This window comes from Typopeltis vanoorti, chromosome 20, assembly GCF_054136105.1.
Source record: "Typopeltis vanoorti isolate ZY-2024b chromosome 20, IOZ_Tvanoo_1.0, whole genome shotgun sequence".
Lineage (NCBI taxonomy): Eukaryota > Metazoa > Arthropoda > Arachnida > Uropygi > Thelyphonidae > Typopeltis > Typopeltis vanoorti.
Window position 1 is genome coordinate 89,290,911 of NC_143568.1, and position 20,586 is coordinate 89,311,496.

Sequence of the window (20,586 nt, forward strand, 5' to 3'; positions counted from 1 at the left end):
AAGATAAGATAGTTATTTCTCTAAACCTCCAGAAATTCATTCTCTTTGTCCCCAGCTGCCATCTGTTTAGTGTAATCTATAGTAACATAACTAAGATCACTTGTAATGATCACCTTTTCTTATTTTTCAAACTAATTTGCATATACATTTCCTTCCAGCTGCCCTCCACTTTACCAGGTCTATAGCAAAATCCAATTAAATATTTCATCCTATCCACCTATACTTCACACCGTACTGCTCAAAATCATCCATTTGCCCTTGTATCTCTACTTGGTTGATCACAACTCCTTTGCTACCATCAGAATCACTCTCCCACCTTTTCTGCCATCTGTCTTCACAAAAAACATTATATCCTTCCATCTCTTAAGTCAGCATGTGATGGAGAGGACTAGGGATGGGAAAGTATTGGACCTGGTCATAAGATCAGAAGAGCTATCCATAATCAAGGTGACTACATTGCCTCCGACTGGTGAAAGTGACCATGCGGTCTTGATATGGGTGATTGTAAAACATGAGGAATATTCTGTCAAGAAGGGTTATATGTGGAACTACAAGGCAGATGATTATGAAAAGTTTAGGAAGAAGCTTAAATCTGTCCCATGGAATAAAACACTGCAGGGTAAGATATTAGTAGTGCATGGGATGTAGTCGAGGGTCATCTAGAGGAAGCAATATTAAATTGTACACCTAAGGTAAGGAGGGTTAATCAGATAGGAGTTAGATGGATGAGTAATATCATTAAGCACAAGCTGCAGAAAAAGAAAATGCTCTGGAGAGTATATAAAAAAGAACGGTGACCAACATGGCAAGGAAGGCAAAATCAGATTATGAGAAGAATCTAGCTGAGCATGCCAAAGGAAATCCAAAGAGTTTTTTCATTTTGTGCAAGTAAGAGGATGAATGACTATGGAAGATTAACCTTAATGAGCGATGATGGTCAAGAGGAGACTGAAGCAGATAAAATAGTTGAGTTACTGAGTGATCACTTTGCAAGGTATATCATCCTAGTGAGGTTACTGCTTTAACTTATGTGACAGACACTGATGTGGGAACAGAGGTGGATGAATTGGAAGGTCTTAGGATATTGCAGAATCTCAATATAAATACAGCTGTGGGATTAGATGAGATATCAGCTAGGGTTTTGCACGAATATGCACGGGTACCGGCAATGCCCTTGACTAGGCTGTTTAATTCAAGTCTCAGCTCTGGTAGAGTTCCAAGAAAGTGGAAAGAGGGCAAAATACTTCTCTTGCATAAAGGAGATTCTAAGATTGCAGTAGCAAATTATAGACCAATCAGTATATTAGGTGTAGTGGTAAATGTACTAGAAAAATTGGTCAAAAAGTGTAATTAGTAAGTCATATTTCTGTTGTATTCCCTCTATGTGAAGTTCCCCACACAGAAATCTTCACATGGCAAAGTAAAAACTTCACTATGGTACAACTTTTTTTGTTGGAACATAGTGTTAATAATGACTAGTCTATGTCTTCAGCAGAAATCTTGTGGTACTTACTATTATTATTAGCGTTGCACTTTTCTCCAAATTTTCCGAAAACATTTCTGTACCTGTGATATTCATTATCTACTCTGTGAATTAGATATCCAACAAGAACTAATTTTTCTTTTTATGTCAGTTGCCATCTCTAAGGACTCATCTTTTCTACTTCTATGGGCAAACATCAACATGGGGATTTGGAAAGCGACCTATTTGTCCATATCACTCTACTTGAAATTACTATGAAGAAATGAATAAACATAAAGATAAAGGAGTTGGCTGTCATGCTATTAAATACAATAGCTATCCGATCACTACTGCCTGATTATAACATCTCATAGTTATTATTTAACATCTCGCTGTTTTAGTCTTCTTTGTCTTTAACACCAATTATGCCTTTTAATATGAAACATCCCCAATTCTCCTACTAGTGTCACGTCCTTTCCATGGGTGTGTCTACTTCATTTCTGCTGAGGTTGAGTTTCCAGTCATTAACATTTCACTGTTCACACCAATTCTCTTGTAAAAACAGTGTGAGTTTGTTTAACTAGGTAATGCCCCAGCCAGCATAACATTTTAATTTATACACTCATAACGTTAAATTGCAAACAGTGAAAGAAATAATGATAAATGCAAGTATTTACCATTATGAGATGAATATATAATAACAGGGTAAATAAAGAAGATAAACATTGGATATTGGGTCAAAAGCCCTGGTCTGGTCTCTGCATTCCTTATAAGCTATATATAGGACTTTTCCTATTTGTCCAATTTGGACCCTTATGCAATCCCATAGTTTACAATATACTTTATTTTTTAAATGTAAAATCCATATGCATAATCACCTCTAAGGTCTAGACTACATGATCACTCTCCTCGTCAGCAGTAATGTTTAATAACTTGAAATGTAATTACATAAAATGGTTTATGTAATTATCTCTCAACCTAAATTCTAGATCCTTCCATTCATGTGTGTTTATCTCCTTCCAGTTTATGTCAAAAAAGTTAAAGATCTCCCCATAATAATTACTCTTGTGTTCATTAAATTTGTTTTCATTCTCTGTTCATCTCCCCCTTCTCCTCCTCCTCCGTTACTCAATATTTCATTCCAACACAACATAGACTGGAATGCGCTGCTCTTGCAATCATCATCATGATCATGGTGCCTCCCCCCCAAAAAAAAAAAAATTGTTCTTTGTGACATGCCTAAAGACACTTAAAAAAAAAAAAAGACAATAAACACTCATTATAATTGTTTCTTTGATCAATTTGAGCTTCAATAAATCACTATCATCTATCCCAGTATTTACTGGTTACTAATTAATATCATTTTCTTTAACAGGTGGAGCAGCTTTAGATCTGAAGAGTGCACCTACAAAGACATGTAAATGGATTACAGATATGACATGGCTTAATTTAGTAGAACTGAGCAAGTTAGATTATTTTCGTGAGATACTGCAAAAAGTAAATTCATTTGTTTCAGAAGTTTTTAAGGAATTAATATTTTAATATTTTTAATAAATATTAAAATATTTATTAAAAGTTAATATTTAATAAAAAAAGTTTGATATTTTTTATTAAACAAAAAATACATAAAAATTCTTCAACCTGGAATGCTTGGAATTTTATTTTGCATTATTATTATTATTATTATTACCACCCCAAGACCTCATGGAGTCAAAGACTCATCTGGGAGGTCCTTTTATCTCACAGCTCATCATACCGTGTTTAAAACACATTCAAACTCTTTGCAGACACCACATTCTCAGGCAAGGCATTCCAATCATTCACAACTCTGCACGAAAAAAACCTGCCTCTCACTCCCATACTCACACCTTCTTTATACAGTTTCCAGGGATGACCTATGGTTCTCCCCTGATCTCCCACTATTCTCTGTAAAACTTCTCCAGTATTGATCCTATAACAACCCCTTACCAACTTGTAGGTCTCTATCATATCTCCCCTCTTCCTCCTGTCTACCAGACTGCAAATTACATCTTCTCAATCTTTCCTCATACTCGACATTCCAGAGGTCAGAAACTACCTTAGTCTCCTTTGGACCCTTTCCAACATCTCTTCATCCTTCTGAAAACCAGGTGACCAAATCTAGGCACAATAGTCCATGTGTGGCCTAATCAAAGCCTTATACAACGGAACAAGAATCTCCCTACTTCTACACGTCAGTATCCTCTGCATCATTCCCAGAAGCTTCACAATTTTGGCTTCAATGTTGTCTTCACAATATTGGCTATGTGTCCTCTAAATTTTAGATCCTTATCCACTGTCACCCCCAGATCTCTTATTTCCTCTACCTCCAACAATATATTCTCACCAAGCATAAATTCTGCATCCCATCTTTGTTTTCCAAATTTTAAAACCTTACATTTTGCAACATTGAACTCACATCCCCATTTCCGTGCCTAATCACTTAATTTATTCAACTCTTCCTGTAATGCCACAACATCTTCACTACACTTCATGGTTTGTCCCAACTTTGCATCATCTGCAAACAACTGAATATCTCCATCCAGATTTTCACCTATATCATTAATATACAAGTTAAACAGCAATGGACCTAAAACAGACCCCTGAGGCACTCCACTAGTGACTTTCCTTTTCCTGGATATCGCTCCCCCATACACAACTTGTTGATACCTATCAGATAGCCAGTCTCCAATCCAATGTACCAATCTAATATCCAACCCCATCTGCTCTAGTTTGACTGCCAAGCTATCATGAGTTACTGTATCAAAAGCCTTTGTGAAATCCGAGTATATTACTGTGTATCCTTTTCCTCTGTCCAAGGAAGCAGTCAGTTTATTGTAATAAGTAAGTAGAATACCAAAACATGACCTCCCTTTAGTAAATCCATGCTGTCCATCAAAAATAATACCATTGTTATCAGCCCAACTCTGGATCCTAGTTCTCACAAGCTTCTCCAACAACTTAACCACAACACCTGACACACAGATAGGCCTATCGTTTGATGCTTGAATTCGATCACCTCCTTTATGAAGTGGCACAATCTTGCCCTCCTTTCACTCTTTAGGACCTTGACCAAGTGCAAGACTCATATTAAAAAAAATATGAGAAATATGAAAAAAATATGGATTGTTCGGGTCATTCGACAGTACAAATATATTTACAACAAAAATAAAGAACAATAATGAAAATTAAACAACCAATCTGTCGTGCTATCTTCTTTAGCAGAATATTAGTAATCTGAAATATTGATAGGAAAGAAACTATTCATGAAACTTTAATTATTGTGGACTATCGTAACACATCTTATACATTCTGGCAGAGGACAATGATCAAAGTGCACAGATTATTCTTCAGCAACCTAAATTACAAGAAAAGCTTTACAACAACAGGTTGGAGATTTTGGGGTTACAGAAATTGGTTGACAGGTGGAAAAGGAGTGATATGATTGAGACATACAAATTACTAAAGGGTTTTTACAAGATTAATATACAGAGGAAATTTTTCAGAACAGGTCTGGTGGTTTGAGAACTAGAGGCCATCCTTGGAAACTGAGCAAGAGTGTAGTTGGTAAGGGTGTTGAATTAGTTTTTTGCATGAAGACTGGTGAATGAGTGGAATAGATTGCCCAAAGCTGTTGTAGGTGCCATGAATGTGAATAAGTAGTTCAAAGCTAAGTATGATTGATTCTGTGCAAATGTTGAATAGCGCTTAATGATGTTTAGGACCTCTTTTGATGAGTCTAAGGACTCTATGCAGTAGCTTTTAATAATAATAAAGCCCTATGATTTTGACAAAGAAATTCAGGCACATAGAGTTCAAAAACAGTGTAATAATCGCATTTTTGATCTTATTTAATGTTTTAAAGTTATTTTTTTCTTAAGAAGTGGAGTTTGTGGATGTATGGCATGTGTTTGAGGGTAGAATGAAATTATACAGGCATGAGAGGCTGCATTTAAATGGCTTTCGAATGAGCATGCTGGAGAAAGTGTTGCTGGATGGAAGTACAGTGTGGGATGTGTGCCAGAGATCAGAAGAAAGAGATGAAAGGAAAAATCAGAAGAATAGTACTGAAGAGACAGAAGTGCTTGTCAGTGGAAACAGTAGTAGTGTGAGAGAGGAAGAGAGAACAGGAATCAGGAATACAAGAGAAATAGGGGGAATGGGGGGGGACAGGTGGACAGGAAATCATGGCATAGAGAGAGTGAATGTGTGTATGAAGGTAGAGTATGTTGCGATGTGGGCGGAGAAGTTGAGACTGAGCAAATGTATGTGGTAAGTGGTGATAAAGGTAATTGGGCAGGTGTAGTGGGGAAATCACAACACATGGGTTGGGTAGGAATGGCTATAGAGATAAAAATGAATTGCTGTGTTTGTTTACAAATGCCAGAAGTATTAAGAATAAAGGGGATGAAATGGTTTCAGCAATTGAGTTTATTCACCCCAAATCATTGGAATAAGTGAAACACGGTTGAACAAAGATGATATCGTAACAGGAATAGAAATTTTCACATCAAAAATTGGATGCTGCTGTAGGCTTGGCAATGTGGAAGGTGGTGATGAAGAAATGTATAAACAACTTGGATTAGTGAACAAAGGAAGGGTAATTATTATGGGTGATTTTATTTATGGTGATATAGATTGGAATGAAGGGATAGCATCTGGGAATAAGGAAAATGAATTTCTCGAGTTCTTGAGAAATTCATTAATTCAGGCAGCATGTAAAGAAGGGCACATGAGGATCAAGAGTTCTAGATATCATCATTTCATCAGAGGATGTAACTGTTAGAGGGGTTTCACATATTCCTCCAGTTGGTGAAAAGTGATCATGAAGTAATCACCTGTGTTGTGGCTAGTCAAATGCAGACTCTTTTGTGAGGAAAGTATATATGTGGAATTATAAGGCTGGTGATTTTTACAAGCTTAGGAGACAGTTTGGAACTATAACTTGGAACGAGGAGTTGAGTGATAAAAAAATAAATGCTGCTGACAAAGAAATACATAACAGCATCAATGTACGACCGTATTCCAAAGGCAAAAAGGTTGAATAAGGTAGGTGTAAAATGGATGAATGTGGTGCTTAAACATGAAATCTGGAAAACGAAAGTACTTTTGAGAAAGTTCAAGATGAATAATGGTAATAATCAGTCACATGAAGAGTAGAAAAAACAAGCAAGAAGAATGACTCAGTTAGGAAAACAAAAGTAGAGTATGGGCAAAACTGGAAGAAAAGGAAAACAAAAGTAGAGTATGAGCAAAAACTGGTGAATGAGGCAAAGAAGAATCCTAGAGAGTTTTTTCGATGTATGTTGCAAGAAGAAGGAAGAATGATCATGGTAAGATGAAGTTAAAAGATGAAAGTGGTAGAATGGTAACTGCTGCAGAAGACATTGTTGAGGTAGTCAGTGATCAATCTATAAGGGTATTTCATCCTGATCAGGGTGGAATCATGAAGAACTTAAGTGTAGAGGACATAGGAGAGGATGGCTTAATTGTGAGTGAGCAAGACGTATTTGAGGAAATAAATAAACTTGATGTCAATAAGGCTATAGGATTTGATGGCATATCACCACGCATCTTAAGGGAATGTTCCAGGGAATTGGTAGTATCATTGGCATGCTAGTTTAATAAGAGTCTTACAACAGCACAAGTTCCAAGAGAGTAAAAGGAGGGTAAAATTGTTCCACTGCATAAAGGTGGTGATAAGGCTGTAGCTTCAAATTATAGACGTCTCTATATTTGGAGTTGTGGTGAAGGTCCTGAATTAGATTGGTGAGAAGTAGGATTCTCTGTTGTTAGCAGCATGGGTTTGTTAAAGGGAGATCATGTTTCACTAACTTACCTATGTACTATAACAAAGTGAGAAATACCTTGGACAGGGGAGATGCATATACAGTGGTGTACTTAGATTTTGCAAAGGCTTTTGATAGACTGCCACACAATAAGCTAAATAAATTGAAGCAGATGGGATTGGATAATAGACTTCTGAGTTGGATCAGTGACTGGCTGTCAGATAGTTATCAAAAAGTTGTATATGGGGGCTCAATATCTCAAAAGAGAAAGGTAACTAGCGATGTGCCGCAGGGATCAGTTTTTGGGTCCATTGTTGTTCAATTTGTATGTTAATGATATTGGGTTGGATTTAACTAGTGATGTCCAGCTGTTTGCAGATGATGCAAAAACTGGGGAGAGCAATGGGAGTCAAGCAGATGTTATAGCCTTACAAGAGGACTTGAATAAACTGCATGATTGGCCAGGTAAGTGGAACTGTCAGTTCAATGTTACAAAGTGTAAAGTTTTGAGATTTGGTTAGCAACAATGGAATGCAAAGTATACACTTGGTGGGGGAAACTTTAACAGAAGTAGAGGAGATGGGAGATCTGGGAGTGATGGTGGACAACGACCAGAAATTCAGGGGCCACAATACACAAGTTGTGAAGACATCACATTGGATAATGGCAATGATGTGGATGACCCTGACATGCAGAAATAGAAAGGTTATAATTCCATTGTATAACGCCTTGATCAGGCCTCATATGGATTATTGTGCTCAGATTTGGTCGCCAGGTTTTCATGGTGACGAGGATATGTTGGAAAAGGTACAGAGAAGATTCGCAAAGGTAGTCAGTGGTCTTTGAAATGTGGAGTATGAGGACAGATTGAGAGAATGTAAGTTGCAAAGTCTCGTGGAGGAAGGGGGGGAGGGATATGATTGAGACATATAAGCTAGTCAGGGGTTGTTATCGTGTCGACATGGAATAAATTTTTCATAGAATGGGAGAGGGGAGTAGAACATGGGGCCATCACTGGAAACTGTATAAGGAGGGTGTAAACAGAGGAGTGAGGAGTAGGTTCTTTGCATGGAGGGTGGTTGATGAGTGTAATGCATTGCCTGAGTTTGTTGTGTGTGTAGGCATGGTTGGATGAGCATTGTGTACAATAGTGTGACCTCCCACAATGAGTCTCTGACTCCATGGAGGTCAAATGTTAATAATAATAATAATAAGAAGAAATACCATATTTTTAAAAACTAATGGTATTTCCGATTAACCTCTATCTTTACAGTTAGTATAGAATGCATCCTGCCTTTTTAGGGTATTTTTAAGTTTTTGTAAAGAGCATTGAAATTACAGCTAATTTATGAAATTTTGTTTGCAATAGCCCAAACTCTGTAAGCACACACTGAGTTTTCTACTACAAGCTATGGTAGTAGGATTTTTTTTTTTTTAATTCTTCAATATGGTTAAGTAATCATAAATTCGTTATTTTATCTGTTGACCTTGTTGAATGTTTTCTAAAAAAATTCTTATTATCCAATTCAATGCACATATTAATGAACCAAAAAATAAATACATGGATAATTTTAAGATATTACTACTACTGCTATCACCATACTATATTTTTATAAAATAAAGAAATAAGGGGGAAAAAACTGTATTATTAGTATATATATATATATATATATATTGTATATCAATGATATAGAGAAAGATTTAAGGGGTGGGGGGGGATATTCAGTTCTGAAAATGATTTCAGTCATTCATTTGATGTTGCAAAACTAAGGAGAGCAATAGCAGATAAAGGTGATGTAGATATACTGCAGGATGATTTAAATAAATTGGCATTGTCTGCAAATGATAATGATTGTCAATTTAATGTTGCCCACAATGCCAGTTTATTTAAGAATTCCACAAAATGTAAGTTTATGCACTTCTGGTTGAAAAGGTTGCATATAGTGTTTCATATTGATGATACTGGATTACAGGAAATTGATGAATCTAAGGACTTGGGGATAATGGTGGATAGAGAATTGAAATTCAGAGGGCATATTATAAAAGTTGGTAAAATGATTCAAAGTATTATTTGGATGCTGAAAAACATGCTAACAAGTAAAAATAGGGAAGTCATTATCCTCTTTATAAAGCTATGATTCAACTGCCTACTATGCATAGATTTAGTGACCTAAGTTTCTTATAAACCACAAGGTAGTAGAGAAGATTCAAAGATGAGTGACTAAACTGGTGACAGGTCTGTTGAATGCTTCATATCAGGATAGTTTGAAGGTTTGTAGGTTACGAAGTTTTGTTTATATACAGAAAAGACGGGACATGATAGAAACTTTTACGATATTAAAGGGAATTTATAAAATTGATGAAGAAATTTTTTAATATATGACAAATAGAAGAGACATAGGAGCCATACGTGGAAGTTGTGTAAGAGTTATGTAGAGATGTGCAGACCAGATTTTTTTCATGGAGAGTGGTAAATGAGTGGAATGAATTGCCAGAATTAGTAGTGAGTTCCTTGACAGTTATGAGTTTAAGGGAAGGTATGATTTTTTGTGCACATAATAATTAGTTTGGGTACCCCACGTTGAGTCTCCAGACTCTATGGAGAGATTGTATAATAATAATAATAGTAACAATGCTATAGTCAAGAAATACTCAAATCAAATCAGGAAGAAGTAGTTTAAAATTGCTGTGAGATGTTTATTTTATGAATACTACTTCTCAATGTTTTAGTATAGTGAATTTATGTCTTCTGATACAGGCCAGAACAGCTCGTCATGGTCATGTATTGGGCCATGACTTGCTTACCATTAGTCAGGAAATGCTGCCAAAAATGAAATCTGTAAAATCAGAAAAAAACAACAGCACTCTACCATGGTTACTTTTCCAGAACTGAAACATAAAAAGTTTTAAATTATTTACTAAAGTAGCACTGTTATTTTATTATATTTTCCTGTTTGCAAAGGGAAGTTACTAACTCTATTTACTCCTTCTTACACATTCTCTATTTACTCCTCTATTCCAATCCTCTGCAGCCTATACACTAACTTATCATGTGGTAATCTATCAAATGCTTTTGAAAAGTCCAAGAATATCACTGTATATGATTCTCCCTTATCTAACACACTTGTTACCTTGTCATAATATGCAAGTAAATTACTAAAACGGGACCTACCCTTTACAAATCCATGATGACCATCATAAAGAATGCTAGGTCTTGTATTCTATTCCTTATCAATCTCTCCAACACCTTGATCACAACTGCAATTATTATACAGACTGGCCTGTAGTTGGAGACTTGTCTTAGAACCATGCTTATGGAGTGGTACTATTTTGACTTCTTTCCACCCCTTAGTAACCCTACCCACTGCAAGACTTTCACTAAATAACCAGGTCAAGATCATAACCAACTGTAGTGCAAATTCCTTAAGAATACATGGTGCTATATCATCCATTTCCACAGCCTTGTTAACATCCAATCCAGCCAATATCTAATACACCTCTGTTTCTTCTGATTCGCGTAACACAGTGATACCTCGGCTAACGAGTGACCCTGCTAACAAAGATTTTTTTCGCTGTTTTTCAGACTTGGCTAACAAATATTTTAGTAGATGCATGTGCTAACATAAAGCAGTAAACCTGAATGGTCGGGCCATTCCAGGAGCTTATCTTTTCCATCTGTATGTGTGTGACAAAGAAATGAGCTGACCACATCACATCGGGGAGACCCACTAACCCGACTGGATTGTTTACGTTCGAAACAGCGAGAAGTGAGATGCCTCATACCAGTGTCAGTACGGTGCACGCTCTGTGTGGCTGTGAATGCGAGAGGTAAGTGTGAGTTTATTCTTTACTTGGCTAAATTCTACTATGGGGGATTAAGTTATAATTAGTAAATTCTATTCTTATCTAATTAAATAAATAATATGCTATATGTCATATTTCTTTTATATTTTTTAGAAAAAAAGTTTCTTGACAATGGATCCAAAAAAAGTAAGCGACAAGCCCAATGGAAGCAGAAAATTGCTCACAATTAAGCAAAAGAAAGAAATAATTTCAGCATATGAAAGAGGAGTCAGAATTGTGGATTTAGCAGTTAAGCATGGCATAGCATCATCATCATCAATAGTTACAATTTTGAAGGAGGAGGATATTAAGGCAGCTTCAGTTGCAGCTGATATGAAGACCTTGGCCAGTCAATCCCAAAGAAGTTCTGTGAATGAAGAAATGGAAAAGCTGCTGATGATCTGGATAAATGAGCATCAAATGGCTGGTGACACTATGACTCAAGAGATGATCTGCAGCAAAGCTAGAATGATTTATGAAAATTTGAAGAAAATGTGGCAGGACACAGTACAGCAGAGGCAGAGGAAGAATTCAAAGGAAGCAGAGGATGGTTTCAGAAGTTCAAGAAAAGGTCAGGGATCCATAGTGCGATTAGACATGGAGAAGGAGCAAGTGCAAATAAAGAGGTGGCTGAGAAGTTTGTTAGAGAATTTTAGGAGTATCCATCATTCATGGATACAAGAAGGAAGCCAGAACAAGTGTTTAATTGTGATGAAACTGGGTTGTTCTGGAAGCAAATGCCCAAAAGAACTTTCATCACAAAAGAAGAGAAGTGTATGCCAGGGTACAAACCTATGAGAAATAGCATAACTCTTTTATTTTGTGCTAATGCAAATGGTGAACTCAGAATTAAACCAATGTTGGTCTACCACTCTGAGACACCAAGAATTTTCAAGAAGGAGAATGTTTGTAAGCCCATGCTTAGTGTTAATTGGAAATTATTACCCATGCCTTGGTGGTTAAGTCAAGAAGCATATTCACAGAGTGGATCTTGGAGGTGTTTGGGCCCATGGTGAAAAAGTACCTGAGAAAAAAAAACTTGCCTGAAAAGGCTGTGCTTCTTCTGGACAATGCTCCAGGGCATCCACCTGGCTTGGAAGAAGATTTGGAGGCCAAATTTAACTTCATCAAGATAAAATTTCTTCCTGCAAACACCACATCTATTTTCAACCCATGGACCAACAGGTCATATCAAACTGTAAGAAATTGTATACAAAACACGTTCCAAAGATGTTTTGATGCAACTTCATTTACCAGTCTGACTCTGAGGGAATTCTGGAAGGATCATTATCATATCCTTCATGCTATTCAAGTCATTGCCATGGCATGGGATGAAGTGTCAGTTAGAACACTTAATGCTGCTTGGAAAAAGTTATGGCCAGACTGCTGCAAGATAAGAAGTGTTCCAGTGTTCGAGATGCTGAAGATGCTGCTGGGGAACTTGCTGCTAAAATGCTGACATCATAGATAAGATAGTCTCCTTGGGCAAAGCATTACATTTGGAGGTAAATGAAGAAGATGTAGAAGAATTAGTTGAAGAACACTCAAAAGATCTGACAACAGAAGATCTTGAAGAGTTGAAAAAGCAACTGAATCAAGAAAGAGACAAGGAAGATAAAGAATGATCATCATAAAGGAGGTGATCAAACTCAAGCATCAAACTATAGGCCTATCTGTGTGTCAGGTGTTGTGGTTAAGTTGTTGGAGAAGCTTGTGAGAACTAGGATATAGAGTTGGGTTGACAACAATGTTATAATCTTTGATGGACAGCATGGATTTGCTAAAGGGAGGTCATGTTTTAGTAATCTACTTACTTATTACAATAAAGTGACTGCTTCCTTGGACAGAGGAGAAGGATACACAGTAATATACTTAGATTTCGCAAAAGCTTTTGATAGAGTAAGTACCTCATGATAAGTTGACAGTCAAACTAGAGCAGATGGGGTTGGATATTAGATTAGTGCATTGAATTGGAGACTGGCTATCTGATAGGTATCAACAAGTTGTGTATGGGGGAGCGATATCCAGGAAAATAGTAGAGTTCCTCAGTGGTCTGTTTTGGGGTCATTGCTATTTAACTTGTATATTAATGATATTGGCGAAGATTTGGATGGAGATATTCAGTTGTTTGCAGATGATGCAAAGTTGGGACGAACCATAAAGAGTAGTGAAGATGTTGTGGCCTTGCAAGAAGACTTGAATAAATTGAGTGATTGGGCAAGCAAATGGGGATGTGAGTTCAATGTTGCAAAATGTAAGGTTTTAAAATTTGGAAAACAAAGATGGGATGCAGAATTTATGCTTGGTGAGAATGTATTGTTGGAAGTAAAGGAAATAAGAGATCTGTGGGTGATAGTGGATAAGGATCTAAAATTTAGGGGACACATAGCCAAAATTGTGAAGACAACACAAAGACTTCTGGGAATGATGCGGAGGACACTGACGTGTAGAAGTAAGGAGATTCTTGTTCCATTGTATAAGTCTTTGATTAGGCCACACATGGACTATTGTGCCCAGATTTGGTCACCTGGTTTTCAGAAGGATGAAGAGATGTTGGAAAGGGTCCAAAGGCGACTGACTAAGGTAGTTTCTGACCTCTGGAATGTCGAGTATGAGGAAAGATTGAAATGTTGTAATTTGCAGAGACTAGTGGAGAGAAGGAAGAGGGGAGATATGATAGAGACCTACAAGTTGGTAATGGGTTGCTATAGGATCAATGGTGGAGAAGTTCTACAGCGAATAGTGGGAGATCAGGGGAGAACCAGAGGTCATCCCTGGAAACTGTATAAGGAGGGTGTGAGTAGGGGAGTGAGAGGCAGGTTTTTTCGTGCAGAGTTGTGAGTGATTGGAATGCCTTACCTGAGAGTGTGGTGTCTGCAAGGAGGTTGAATGTGGTGTCTGCCAGGGGGTATGATGAGATGTGTGTGAGATAAAAGGACCTCCTAGATGAGTCTTTGACTCCATGAGGTCTTGTTTAATAATAATAATAATAATAGGAGGAGGACATCGATAAAAAGGGAAGAATGCCAACAGGTGACATTAAAAATATGCTGCACTACTGGGAAGAGTTTCAGTCTTTGGCTACAAAGTGGCATTCCAACAAAGCTGAAATGAACAGACTTTGTGCCTTGGTTGAAGACAAGTGTCTGAATCACTTTAAAAACATTCTGAAAAAAAAGAGAAGTTCAATCAACTTTGGACAGATTTTTGACTTCTCCTTTAGCAAAGAGACAGAGGCCAGCTACTGAAGAAGAGGAGACTTATCTTGAATAAACTTTGAAAATTTGGAAGAAGAATAGCAAAAACGTTGTGTACATATTTTCAGTTCAATAAAGTGTATAGAATGGTGTAAAGATCATCAGTTTTTCATTCTACTTTCCATTCTTCTCCTACATCTAATTGGGTAGCTGTTCATCTCAGCCTTTGGTGAGTTTTTGCCCTTTTATAGTGTGCTTTTTACTATTTTATAAAACTTATGTTTAAATAGCAGCATCCAGAACGAATTAAACAATTTTCTATAGAAACCTACTGGAAATCATGTTTCGGCTATCGAATGTGATTCTGGAACAAATTATCTTCGTTAGCCAAGGTATCACTGTACTTCCCTCTCTTCTATATAATGCACAGCATTATTTACACCAGTATAGTATATGCTAATAAAGTGCTTATTCAATAATTCCACTATATCCTTTGCAGCTGTTAATCTGCTGCCATGACTATCTACCACTGTTAATCTGCCATAATTACTCTTCTTCTTGCTTGCCATATAGCAGAAAAAGTCCCTTGAATTAATCTTGGCGTGACTAGCCAATCTCCTCTCATACCGCACCTTTTCATTCTTTACCATGCTTATCACCTGGAAAGCCTGCACTTTTTGCTTTTCAAGGATCCAGTCACCACCAACTGTCTTGTACCTACTCCATAACATTTTCTTTTCCAACATGGCTTGCTTGGTTTCACTGTTCATCCATTTCAGTCCTTCTCTATTTACTCGCGTAACCCTTGGTATGCAGTCATACATTGCTTTTATCAAATACTGTCTTGTGAGTTTTCATTCATTGTCAACATCTTTTCCACACAGCTCATCTAATTCAGTGTACCGTTGCTGAGTGCAGAGCTTCGTATAATCACCTGCTTTATACTTCCACTTGTATCCATTTTTGACAGTAACCTTTTCTTGTTTCATCACTTCCTAAACAAGTACCTCATGATCACTCTCACAACTGGCAGCAATGTCAACACCTCTTTAACAACTAAAGGATATCCCAAAATTCACGCAAAAAGTAATTTTGATAGAAAACACAGGTTTTTAATTAAAAATTGTAATTTCTTATTGATTCATAAAGTATACAGTATAGGGTTATGCATGGAATAGCATATCGAGTAAATGGCCTCCACAGCTTTGCTGGCACATATGCATTCTTTTGTTGAAATTTTCCATGACTGTTTTGCATAAATGTGGCTGAATTTCGTTGATACACCGCTCAATTTCCTCCTTCGAGGCATGGGTGGTCGTGGGCTTGTTGGCATAAACCTTAGACTTCAAAAAACCCCAAAGAAAAAAGTCCAATGGCATTAGGTCACATAATCTGGGCAGCCAATTCTGATCACCAAAACGGGAAATTACACGACCAGGAAATGGCTCATGCAGTAATTGAATTGTTTCTCGGGCTGTATGGTGACACCATCTTGTTGAAACCACATGTCGTCCACATCCATATCTTGCAATTTAGGCATAAAAAACTGGATTATCATGTCACGATAGCGAGCACCATTAACTGTTATTGCCTTACCAGCCGCATTTTCTAAGAAGAATGGACCGATGATGCCTCCAGCCCAAAATCCGCACCAAACAGTGACACTTTGTGGATGCATTTGTTTCTCAACGATCACTCGTGGATTTTCTGAACCCCAAATGCGACAATTTTGTCGATTAACAAAGCCATCAAGATGAAAATGAGCCTCATTGTTGAAGATGATTTTGTTCAAAAAATAAGCATCCACTTGTTGTTGTTCCATAATCTATTCAACGAACTCTCTTCGCTGTGTATGGTCAGTAGGCTTCAGTTCTTGAGTCGATTGAACTTTGTAAGCATAAAGATGCAAATCTTTCATGAGAATACGCTGTAGAGAGTTTCTCGAAATGTCCAATTCAAGACCACGGTAGCAAATTGATGTTCCTTGACTCTCAGCAACACTCTCATGAACTGCTTTGATGTTTTCTGTTGAAAAACATTTATAAAAACACTATATAACAGGGCAAAATTAATCTGCTCAGATGACGATACCCTAACCACTGAACTAAACCACATCCTCAATACTTTGTTAGCCAATGGCTATAACCCCCAAAAAATCCAAAAAATATTAAAACCATTAAACCACAACCCCCCCCCCCTTCCCACTATAAAGATTACACTATATCTATTACCATCCCCTGCATCCAGGGCACCTCTGAGAAAATAACCAATATCCTCAAAAAATATGACCTGACTTCTTGCTATAGACCATATAAAAAGTTGGCATCCCTTATCCACTCTACTAAAGACCAACCACTTCCCCTAGACCTACCTGGTGTATACCAGGTCCCTTGCAGCTGCAAATTATCCCACTTTGGCCAAACAGGCAGGACAGCAAATATCAGGATTTCAGAACACAAAGACTATATCCAGTTTCACCAGTACAGCCACTCTGGGCTGGCAGACCATGCCTTAGATACCTGCCATAGAATTCGTTGGAAGAAAACTAAAATAATACACTGCAGCAAGTTCAAGTACTAAAGATTATTCAATAAAACTCTAAAAAATGTTCCAAACCTCAACAAATGTGGGTGCATGAAACTACCCCAAATTTGTGGAGACTTACATTATGAGAACTTCAGCCCTTACAACCAAGACAACCACCCAATTTGCCCACCAGAGGGCACCATTAGGACTTTAGGAACAATATTAGTTTCTTGCCTTCTTCCTCATTTGCTTTTGTTAGTGCCTGCATGCACATACCATATTTTTATGTTCCTGAAGATGGCAACTTGACGTTGCCGAAATATTGAAGTTATTCATTAAAGTTGCCTTTAATTAATATCCTTTATATGCATTGTTAATTCCGTAAGCTAATTACCAGTTATGTATGACCAACGTATAAGCCTTGCTACTAGGATTTATAGATTGTTCTGTGAAATTAATTATGCTGATGCTTCCCGACTTAGTGAGCGTGACCTTGTAGTATGGCTTACAAATAAATAGGCATGTGGAGGCATCTAGGCAGAGAGAATTTATGTAGAATTGTGAATAAGATGACTATCATAGACTTAGAAACCTAAGTACACAGTGTCTAAAACCTAAGGATAAACACTATTTCTGAAGATTACAACCACAAATTGTGATGAATCAGCTTGTGGCAATTTATATAACTGATGATTTTGAATAGAAAGCAGGTGCACATTCACATTTTCAAAACATGCACAAAGAGGTCACCTGGTAGCACTCAACAGGATAAACAGGCAAAAGGCTGAGCTAGGTGAATTGTGTTTCAAGGAAACTCTTTTCATGAAGGAATAAAGTTGCAAACGTGGATGTCTTGTAATGTCTCAGAGACATCACTAGATAATTTCATGCAGGGAAGAATTATTAGAAATCTTGAAAAAGGTGCAGAATTACTATGTTCCAGAGAGTTTAGAATCATGCATAGCATTGTATCCAGGCTTTGGGCAGGATTTCAATCCAACAGAATGTGTTCCAGATGTTTGCTAAGAGGTTGCCCTCACTCTGCCATGGAGCATGAAGACAGAATTTTGGTTATAACAGCAAAACACAGTCAACACACCATAGCAGTTCAGCTTACAAGTTGGCTCCATTCAGGTGCACGGATATTTCAACAAACTGTGGCAAGACATCTGCAACGAGTAGACTAATATGTCCAAAGGCATTTATGTAGCCTATGTCCCTTTATCCACAGCTCATCGTAGGGCGTGCTTACAGTGATGTTGTATTCATAAAAATTGGAAAACTCACCAATGGGCTAATGTGTGCTTTACAGATAAGAGTTGTTTGTTTTAGTCTTTCCTCAGATTCTAGATGACATTTGATTCTTGAAAGGGATAGATATAGCAGTGCTGGGATCATGGTGTGGGAAGGCATTATGCTTAATCGATGAACTAAGCTGCGAGTGCTCAAAAAAGGAACTATGGCTAGTGAATAATATTGCAACAAAGTTCTTCAATGTCATATTTGATTATTCCATTGGGCTGTACATGAAGAGTTTATTTTTAAAAATGGCAATGCCACATTATATTGTAATGCGAGAAGTGGAGATACTTCTGGAGATCGAGGATTTTAATTAAATTGAGTAGCTAGCATGCTCCACAGATAAATTTATTGCCAGCATAGTAATAAATTATATTACTATTTTGTTCCAAATGTGTTCTATGGGACTGAGATCTGTGGAGCAAGCTAGCTACTCTATGTAGCTAGCATGCTGGCAATAAATTTATTGCCAGCATAGTAGCTAGCATAAATTTCTTGCCAGCATACTAGCTACTATGCTGGCAATAAATTTATGTCCACATTTTGCTGTAGTCATGAACATTTTTATCATATACAAGTAATTGGTTTTTAAGTTGCAACATTTGGTTTGTACCGTATTATTGCACTATATAAAAAAGTCTAAATTCATTAAAAATGAACATGCATGGTATACATTAGAAAGGTATGAGAGGTAAATCAAATATAAAACAAAAGTAAGGTAGAAGTATTACTTAATATTTATTGAACATTACACTATTCAAATCCAAAAAATTCTTCATCCGATTACAGAAGTACTTCTCGGATTTTCTCCGAGAAGTACTTCCATGGTTAATTCATTTCTAATAATAAAATATAAACAAATAATGATTTACTTTATGAAATATTTTAAAACAGGATGTACGGAATAATCGACCACTGCTACTAGCAATGCACGTGCTTTTAAAGAATTCCTCCGTCCTCTCTCTGTACTTCCTAACTCTATCGCTAGTTGGTGCATACGCGTTATCTATTGAAAAATACGGTATATTTAATAGTGGTTGGATTGGTGATTAACTTTCTGATGAGAAGTACAAAGCACAGGAACAAGAAAGGATGACCAGTATGGTAAGGAAAGCAAAAAAGATTTTGAAAGGAGGCTAGCTGAGTAGGTCATAGAAAATCTCAGAGTTGTTTGTTGTGTAATGAGTAAAATGAAGACTGATTATCCAAAAATAACATTAAAGTACTGATGCTAGTGAGATAACAGAGGAAGACAAAATAGATGAATTGATGATTGATCATTTTGCAAGGATGATCCATCCAGGTGATACTGCAGTGCCAGATGTGATCCATGAGAGAATACAGGCAGATGATTTGAGGTACATGCAATATTGCACAGATATGACTATGCATTACATTGGATATCAGCCAGTGTGTTATGAGAATGTGCAAAGGAATTGGCAGTGCTTCTTACCAAGCTGTTTAAGGGACTGGAAAAAAATCAAAATAGTCACATTGAATAAAAGAGGTAGCAAAATACAGACTAGTTAGTATATCAGATGTGGTGCTGAAGGTATTGCAGAAGATGGTAAAGGACAGAATTCAGGAATAATAGAACAGAAGTTGAATATGTTGCTCTGTAGGGACCTACAGAGTAACATATTCAACTGACAAAGACCTACCCTTTACATGATTATGTAAAGGGTAGGTATTGCCTTAGTAATTGGCTTATAATAAAGTGACAGTGGACTTCGATAAAGGAAATGGCTATATAAGATATTGTTGGACTTTGCAAAGCACTTACAAGATACCATATGAACCTCTGTTATATAAATTGAAACAAATTGGAATGGATATTAATTTAATATGGAGAAGAGGGTGGTTATGAATAAATCTCCAAGTATAGCAAGTGGAGAGAATGAATCAAGGTGATCATTTATATTATTATTAACATCCTATCTCAATGGAGCCAGAGGCTCATCATGGGATGTATATTAGTGATATAGGTAGTGTAAATTAAAGATGCCAAGAAATTATATTCTTGGTTTCATCCTTTATCCAAGTGTAAAAAAAAAAAAATATATATATATATATATATATATATATATATAAATAGTAATTTTTTAAGTGGAAATATCTAGTTTGCTTATGATGCAAAATTAGGAAGAGTGATAATCAATGAAGATGATGTATTGATCCTGAAGATGAGTGACAGTATAGGCAAATGATAGCACTTTGGGATGAAAAGATCAAGCTGTGTACTAGATGGATAGAACTGGACTGCAGAAAAATGAAGTTGCCAGTTATTTGGAACTGCCTGTGGACATAAAGTTGAAGTTTAGAGAGCATACTGCAAAAGGTGACCTAAAAAAACTTATCAGATTACCTGGCTGTTGAGAAACATACTGACAAGCAGGCATAATGAGGTGTTTGTTATTCCACTTTAAAAGACTTTATTAAGACTACATCTGGT

At 36.8% G+C, this 20,586-nt stretch overlaps 1 protein-coding gene across 1 annotated transcript in view; it reads left to right on the forward strand.

The window, feature by feature from the left end:
• LOC150095635 (dynein axonemal heavy chain 8-like) overlaps positions 1-20,586 on the forward strand; it is a 2,108,518-nt gene that overhangs the window by 1,811,078 nt on the left and 276,854 nt on the right. Inside the window, exon 72 of the mRNA XM_090409931.1 lies at positions 2,838-2,959. Within this exon, the coding sequence (XP_090266057.1) occupies positions 2,838-2,959 (122 nt within the window). The remainder of the gene's footprint in view (positions 1-2,837; positions 2,960-20,586) is intronic.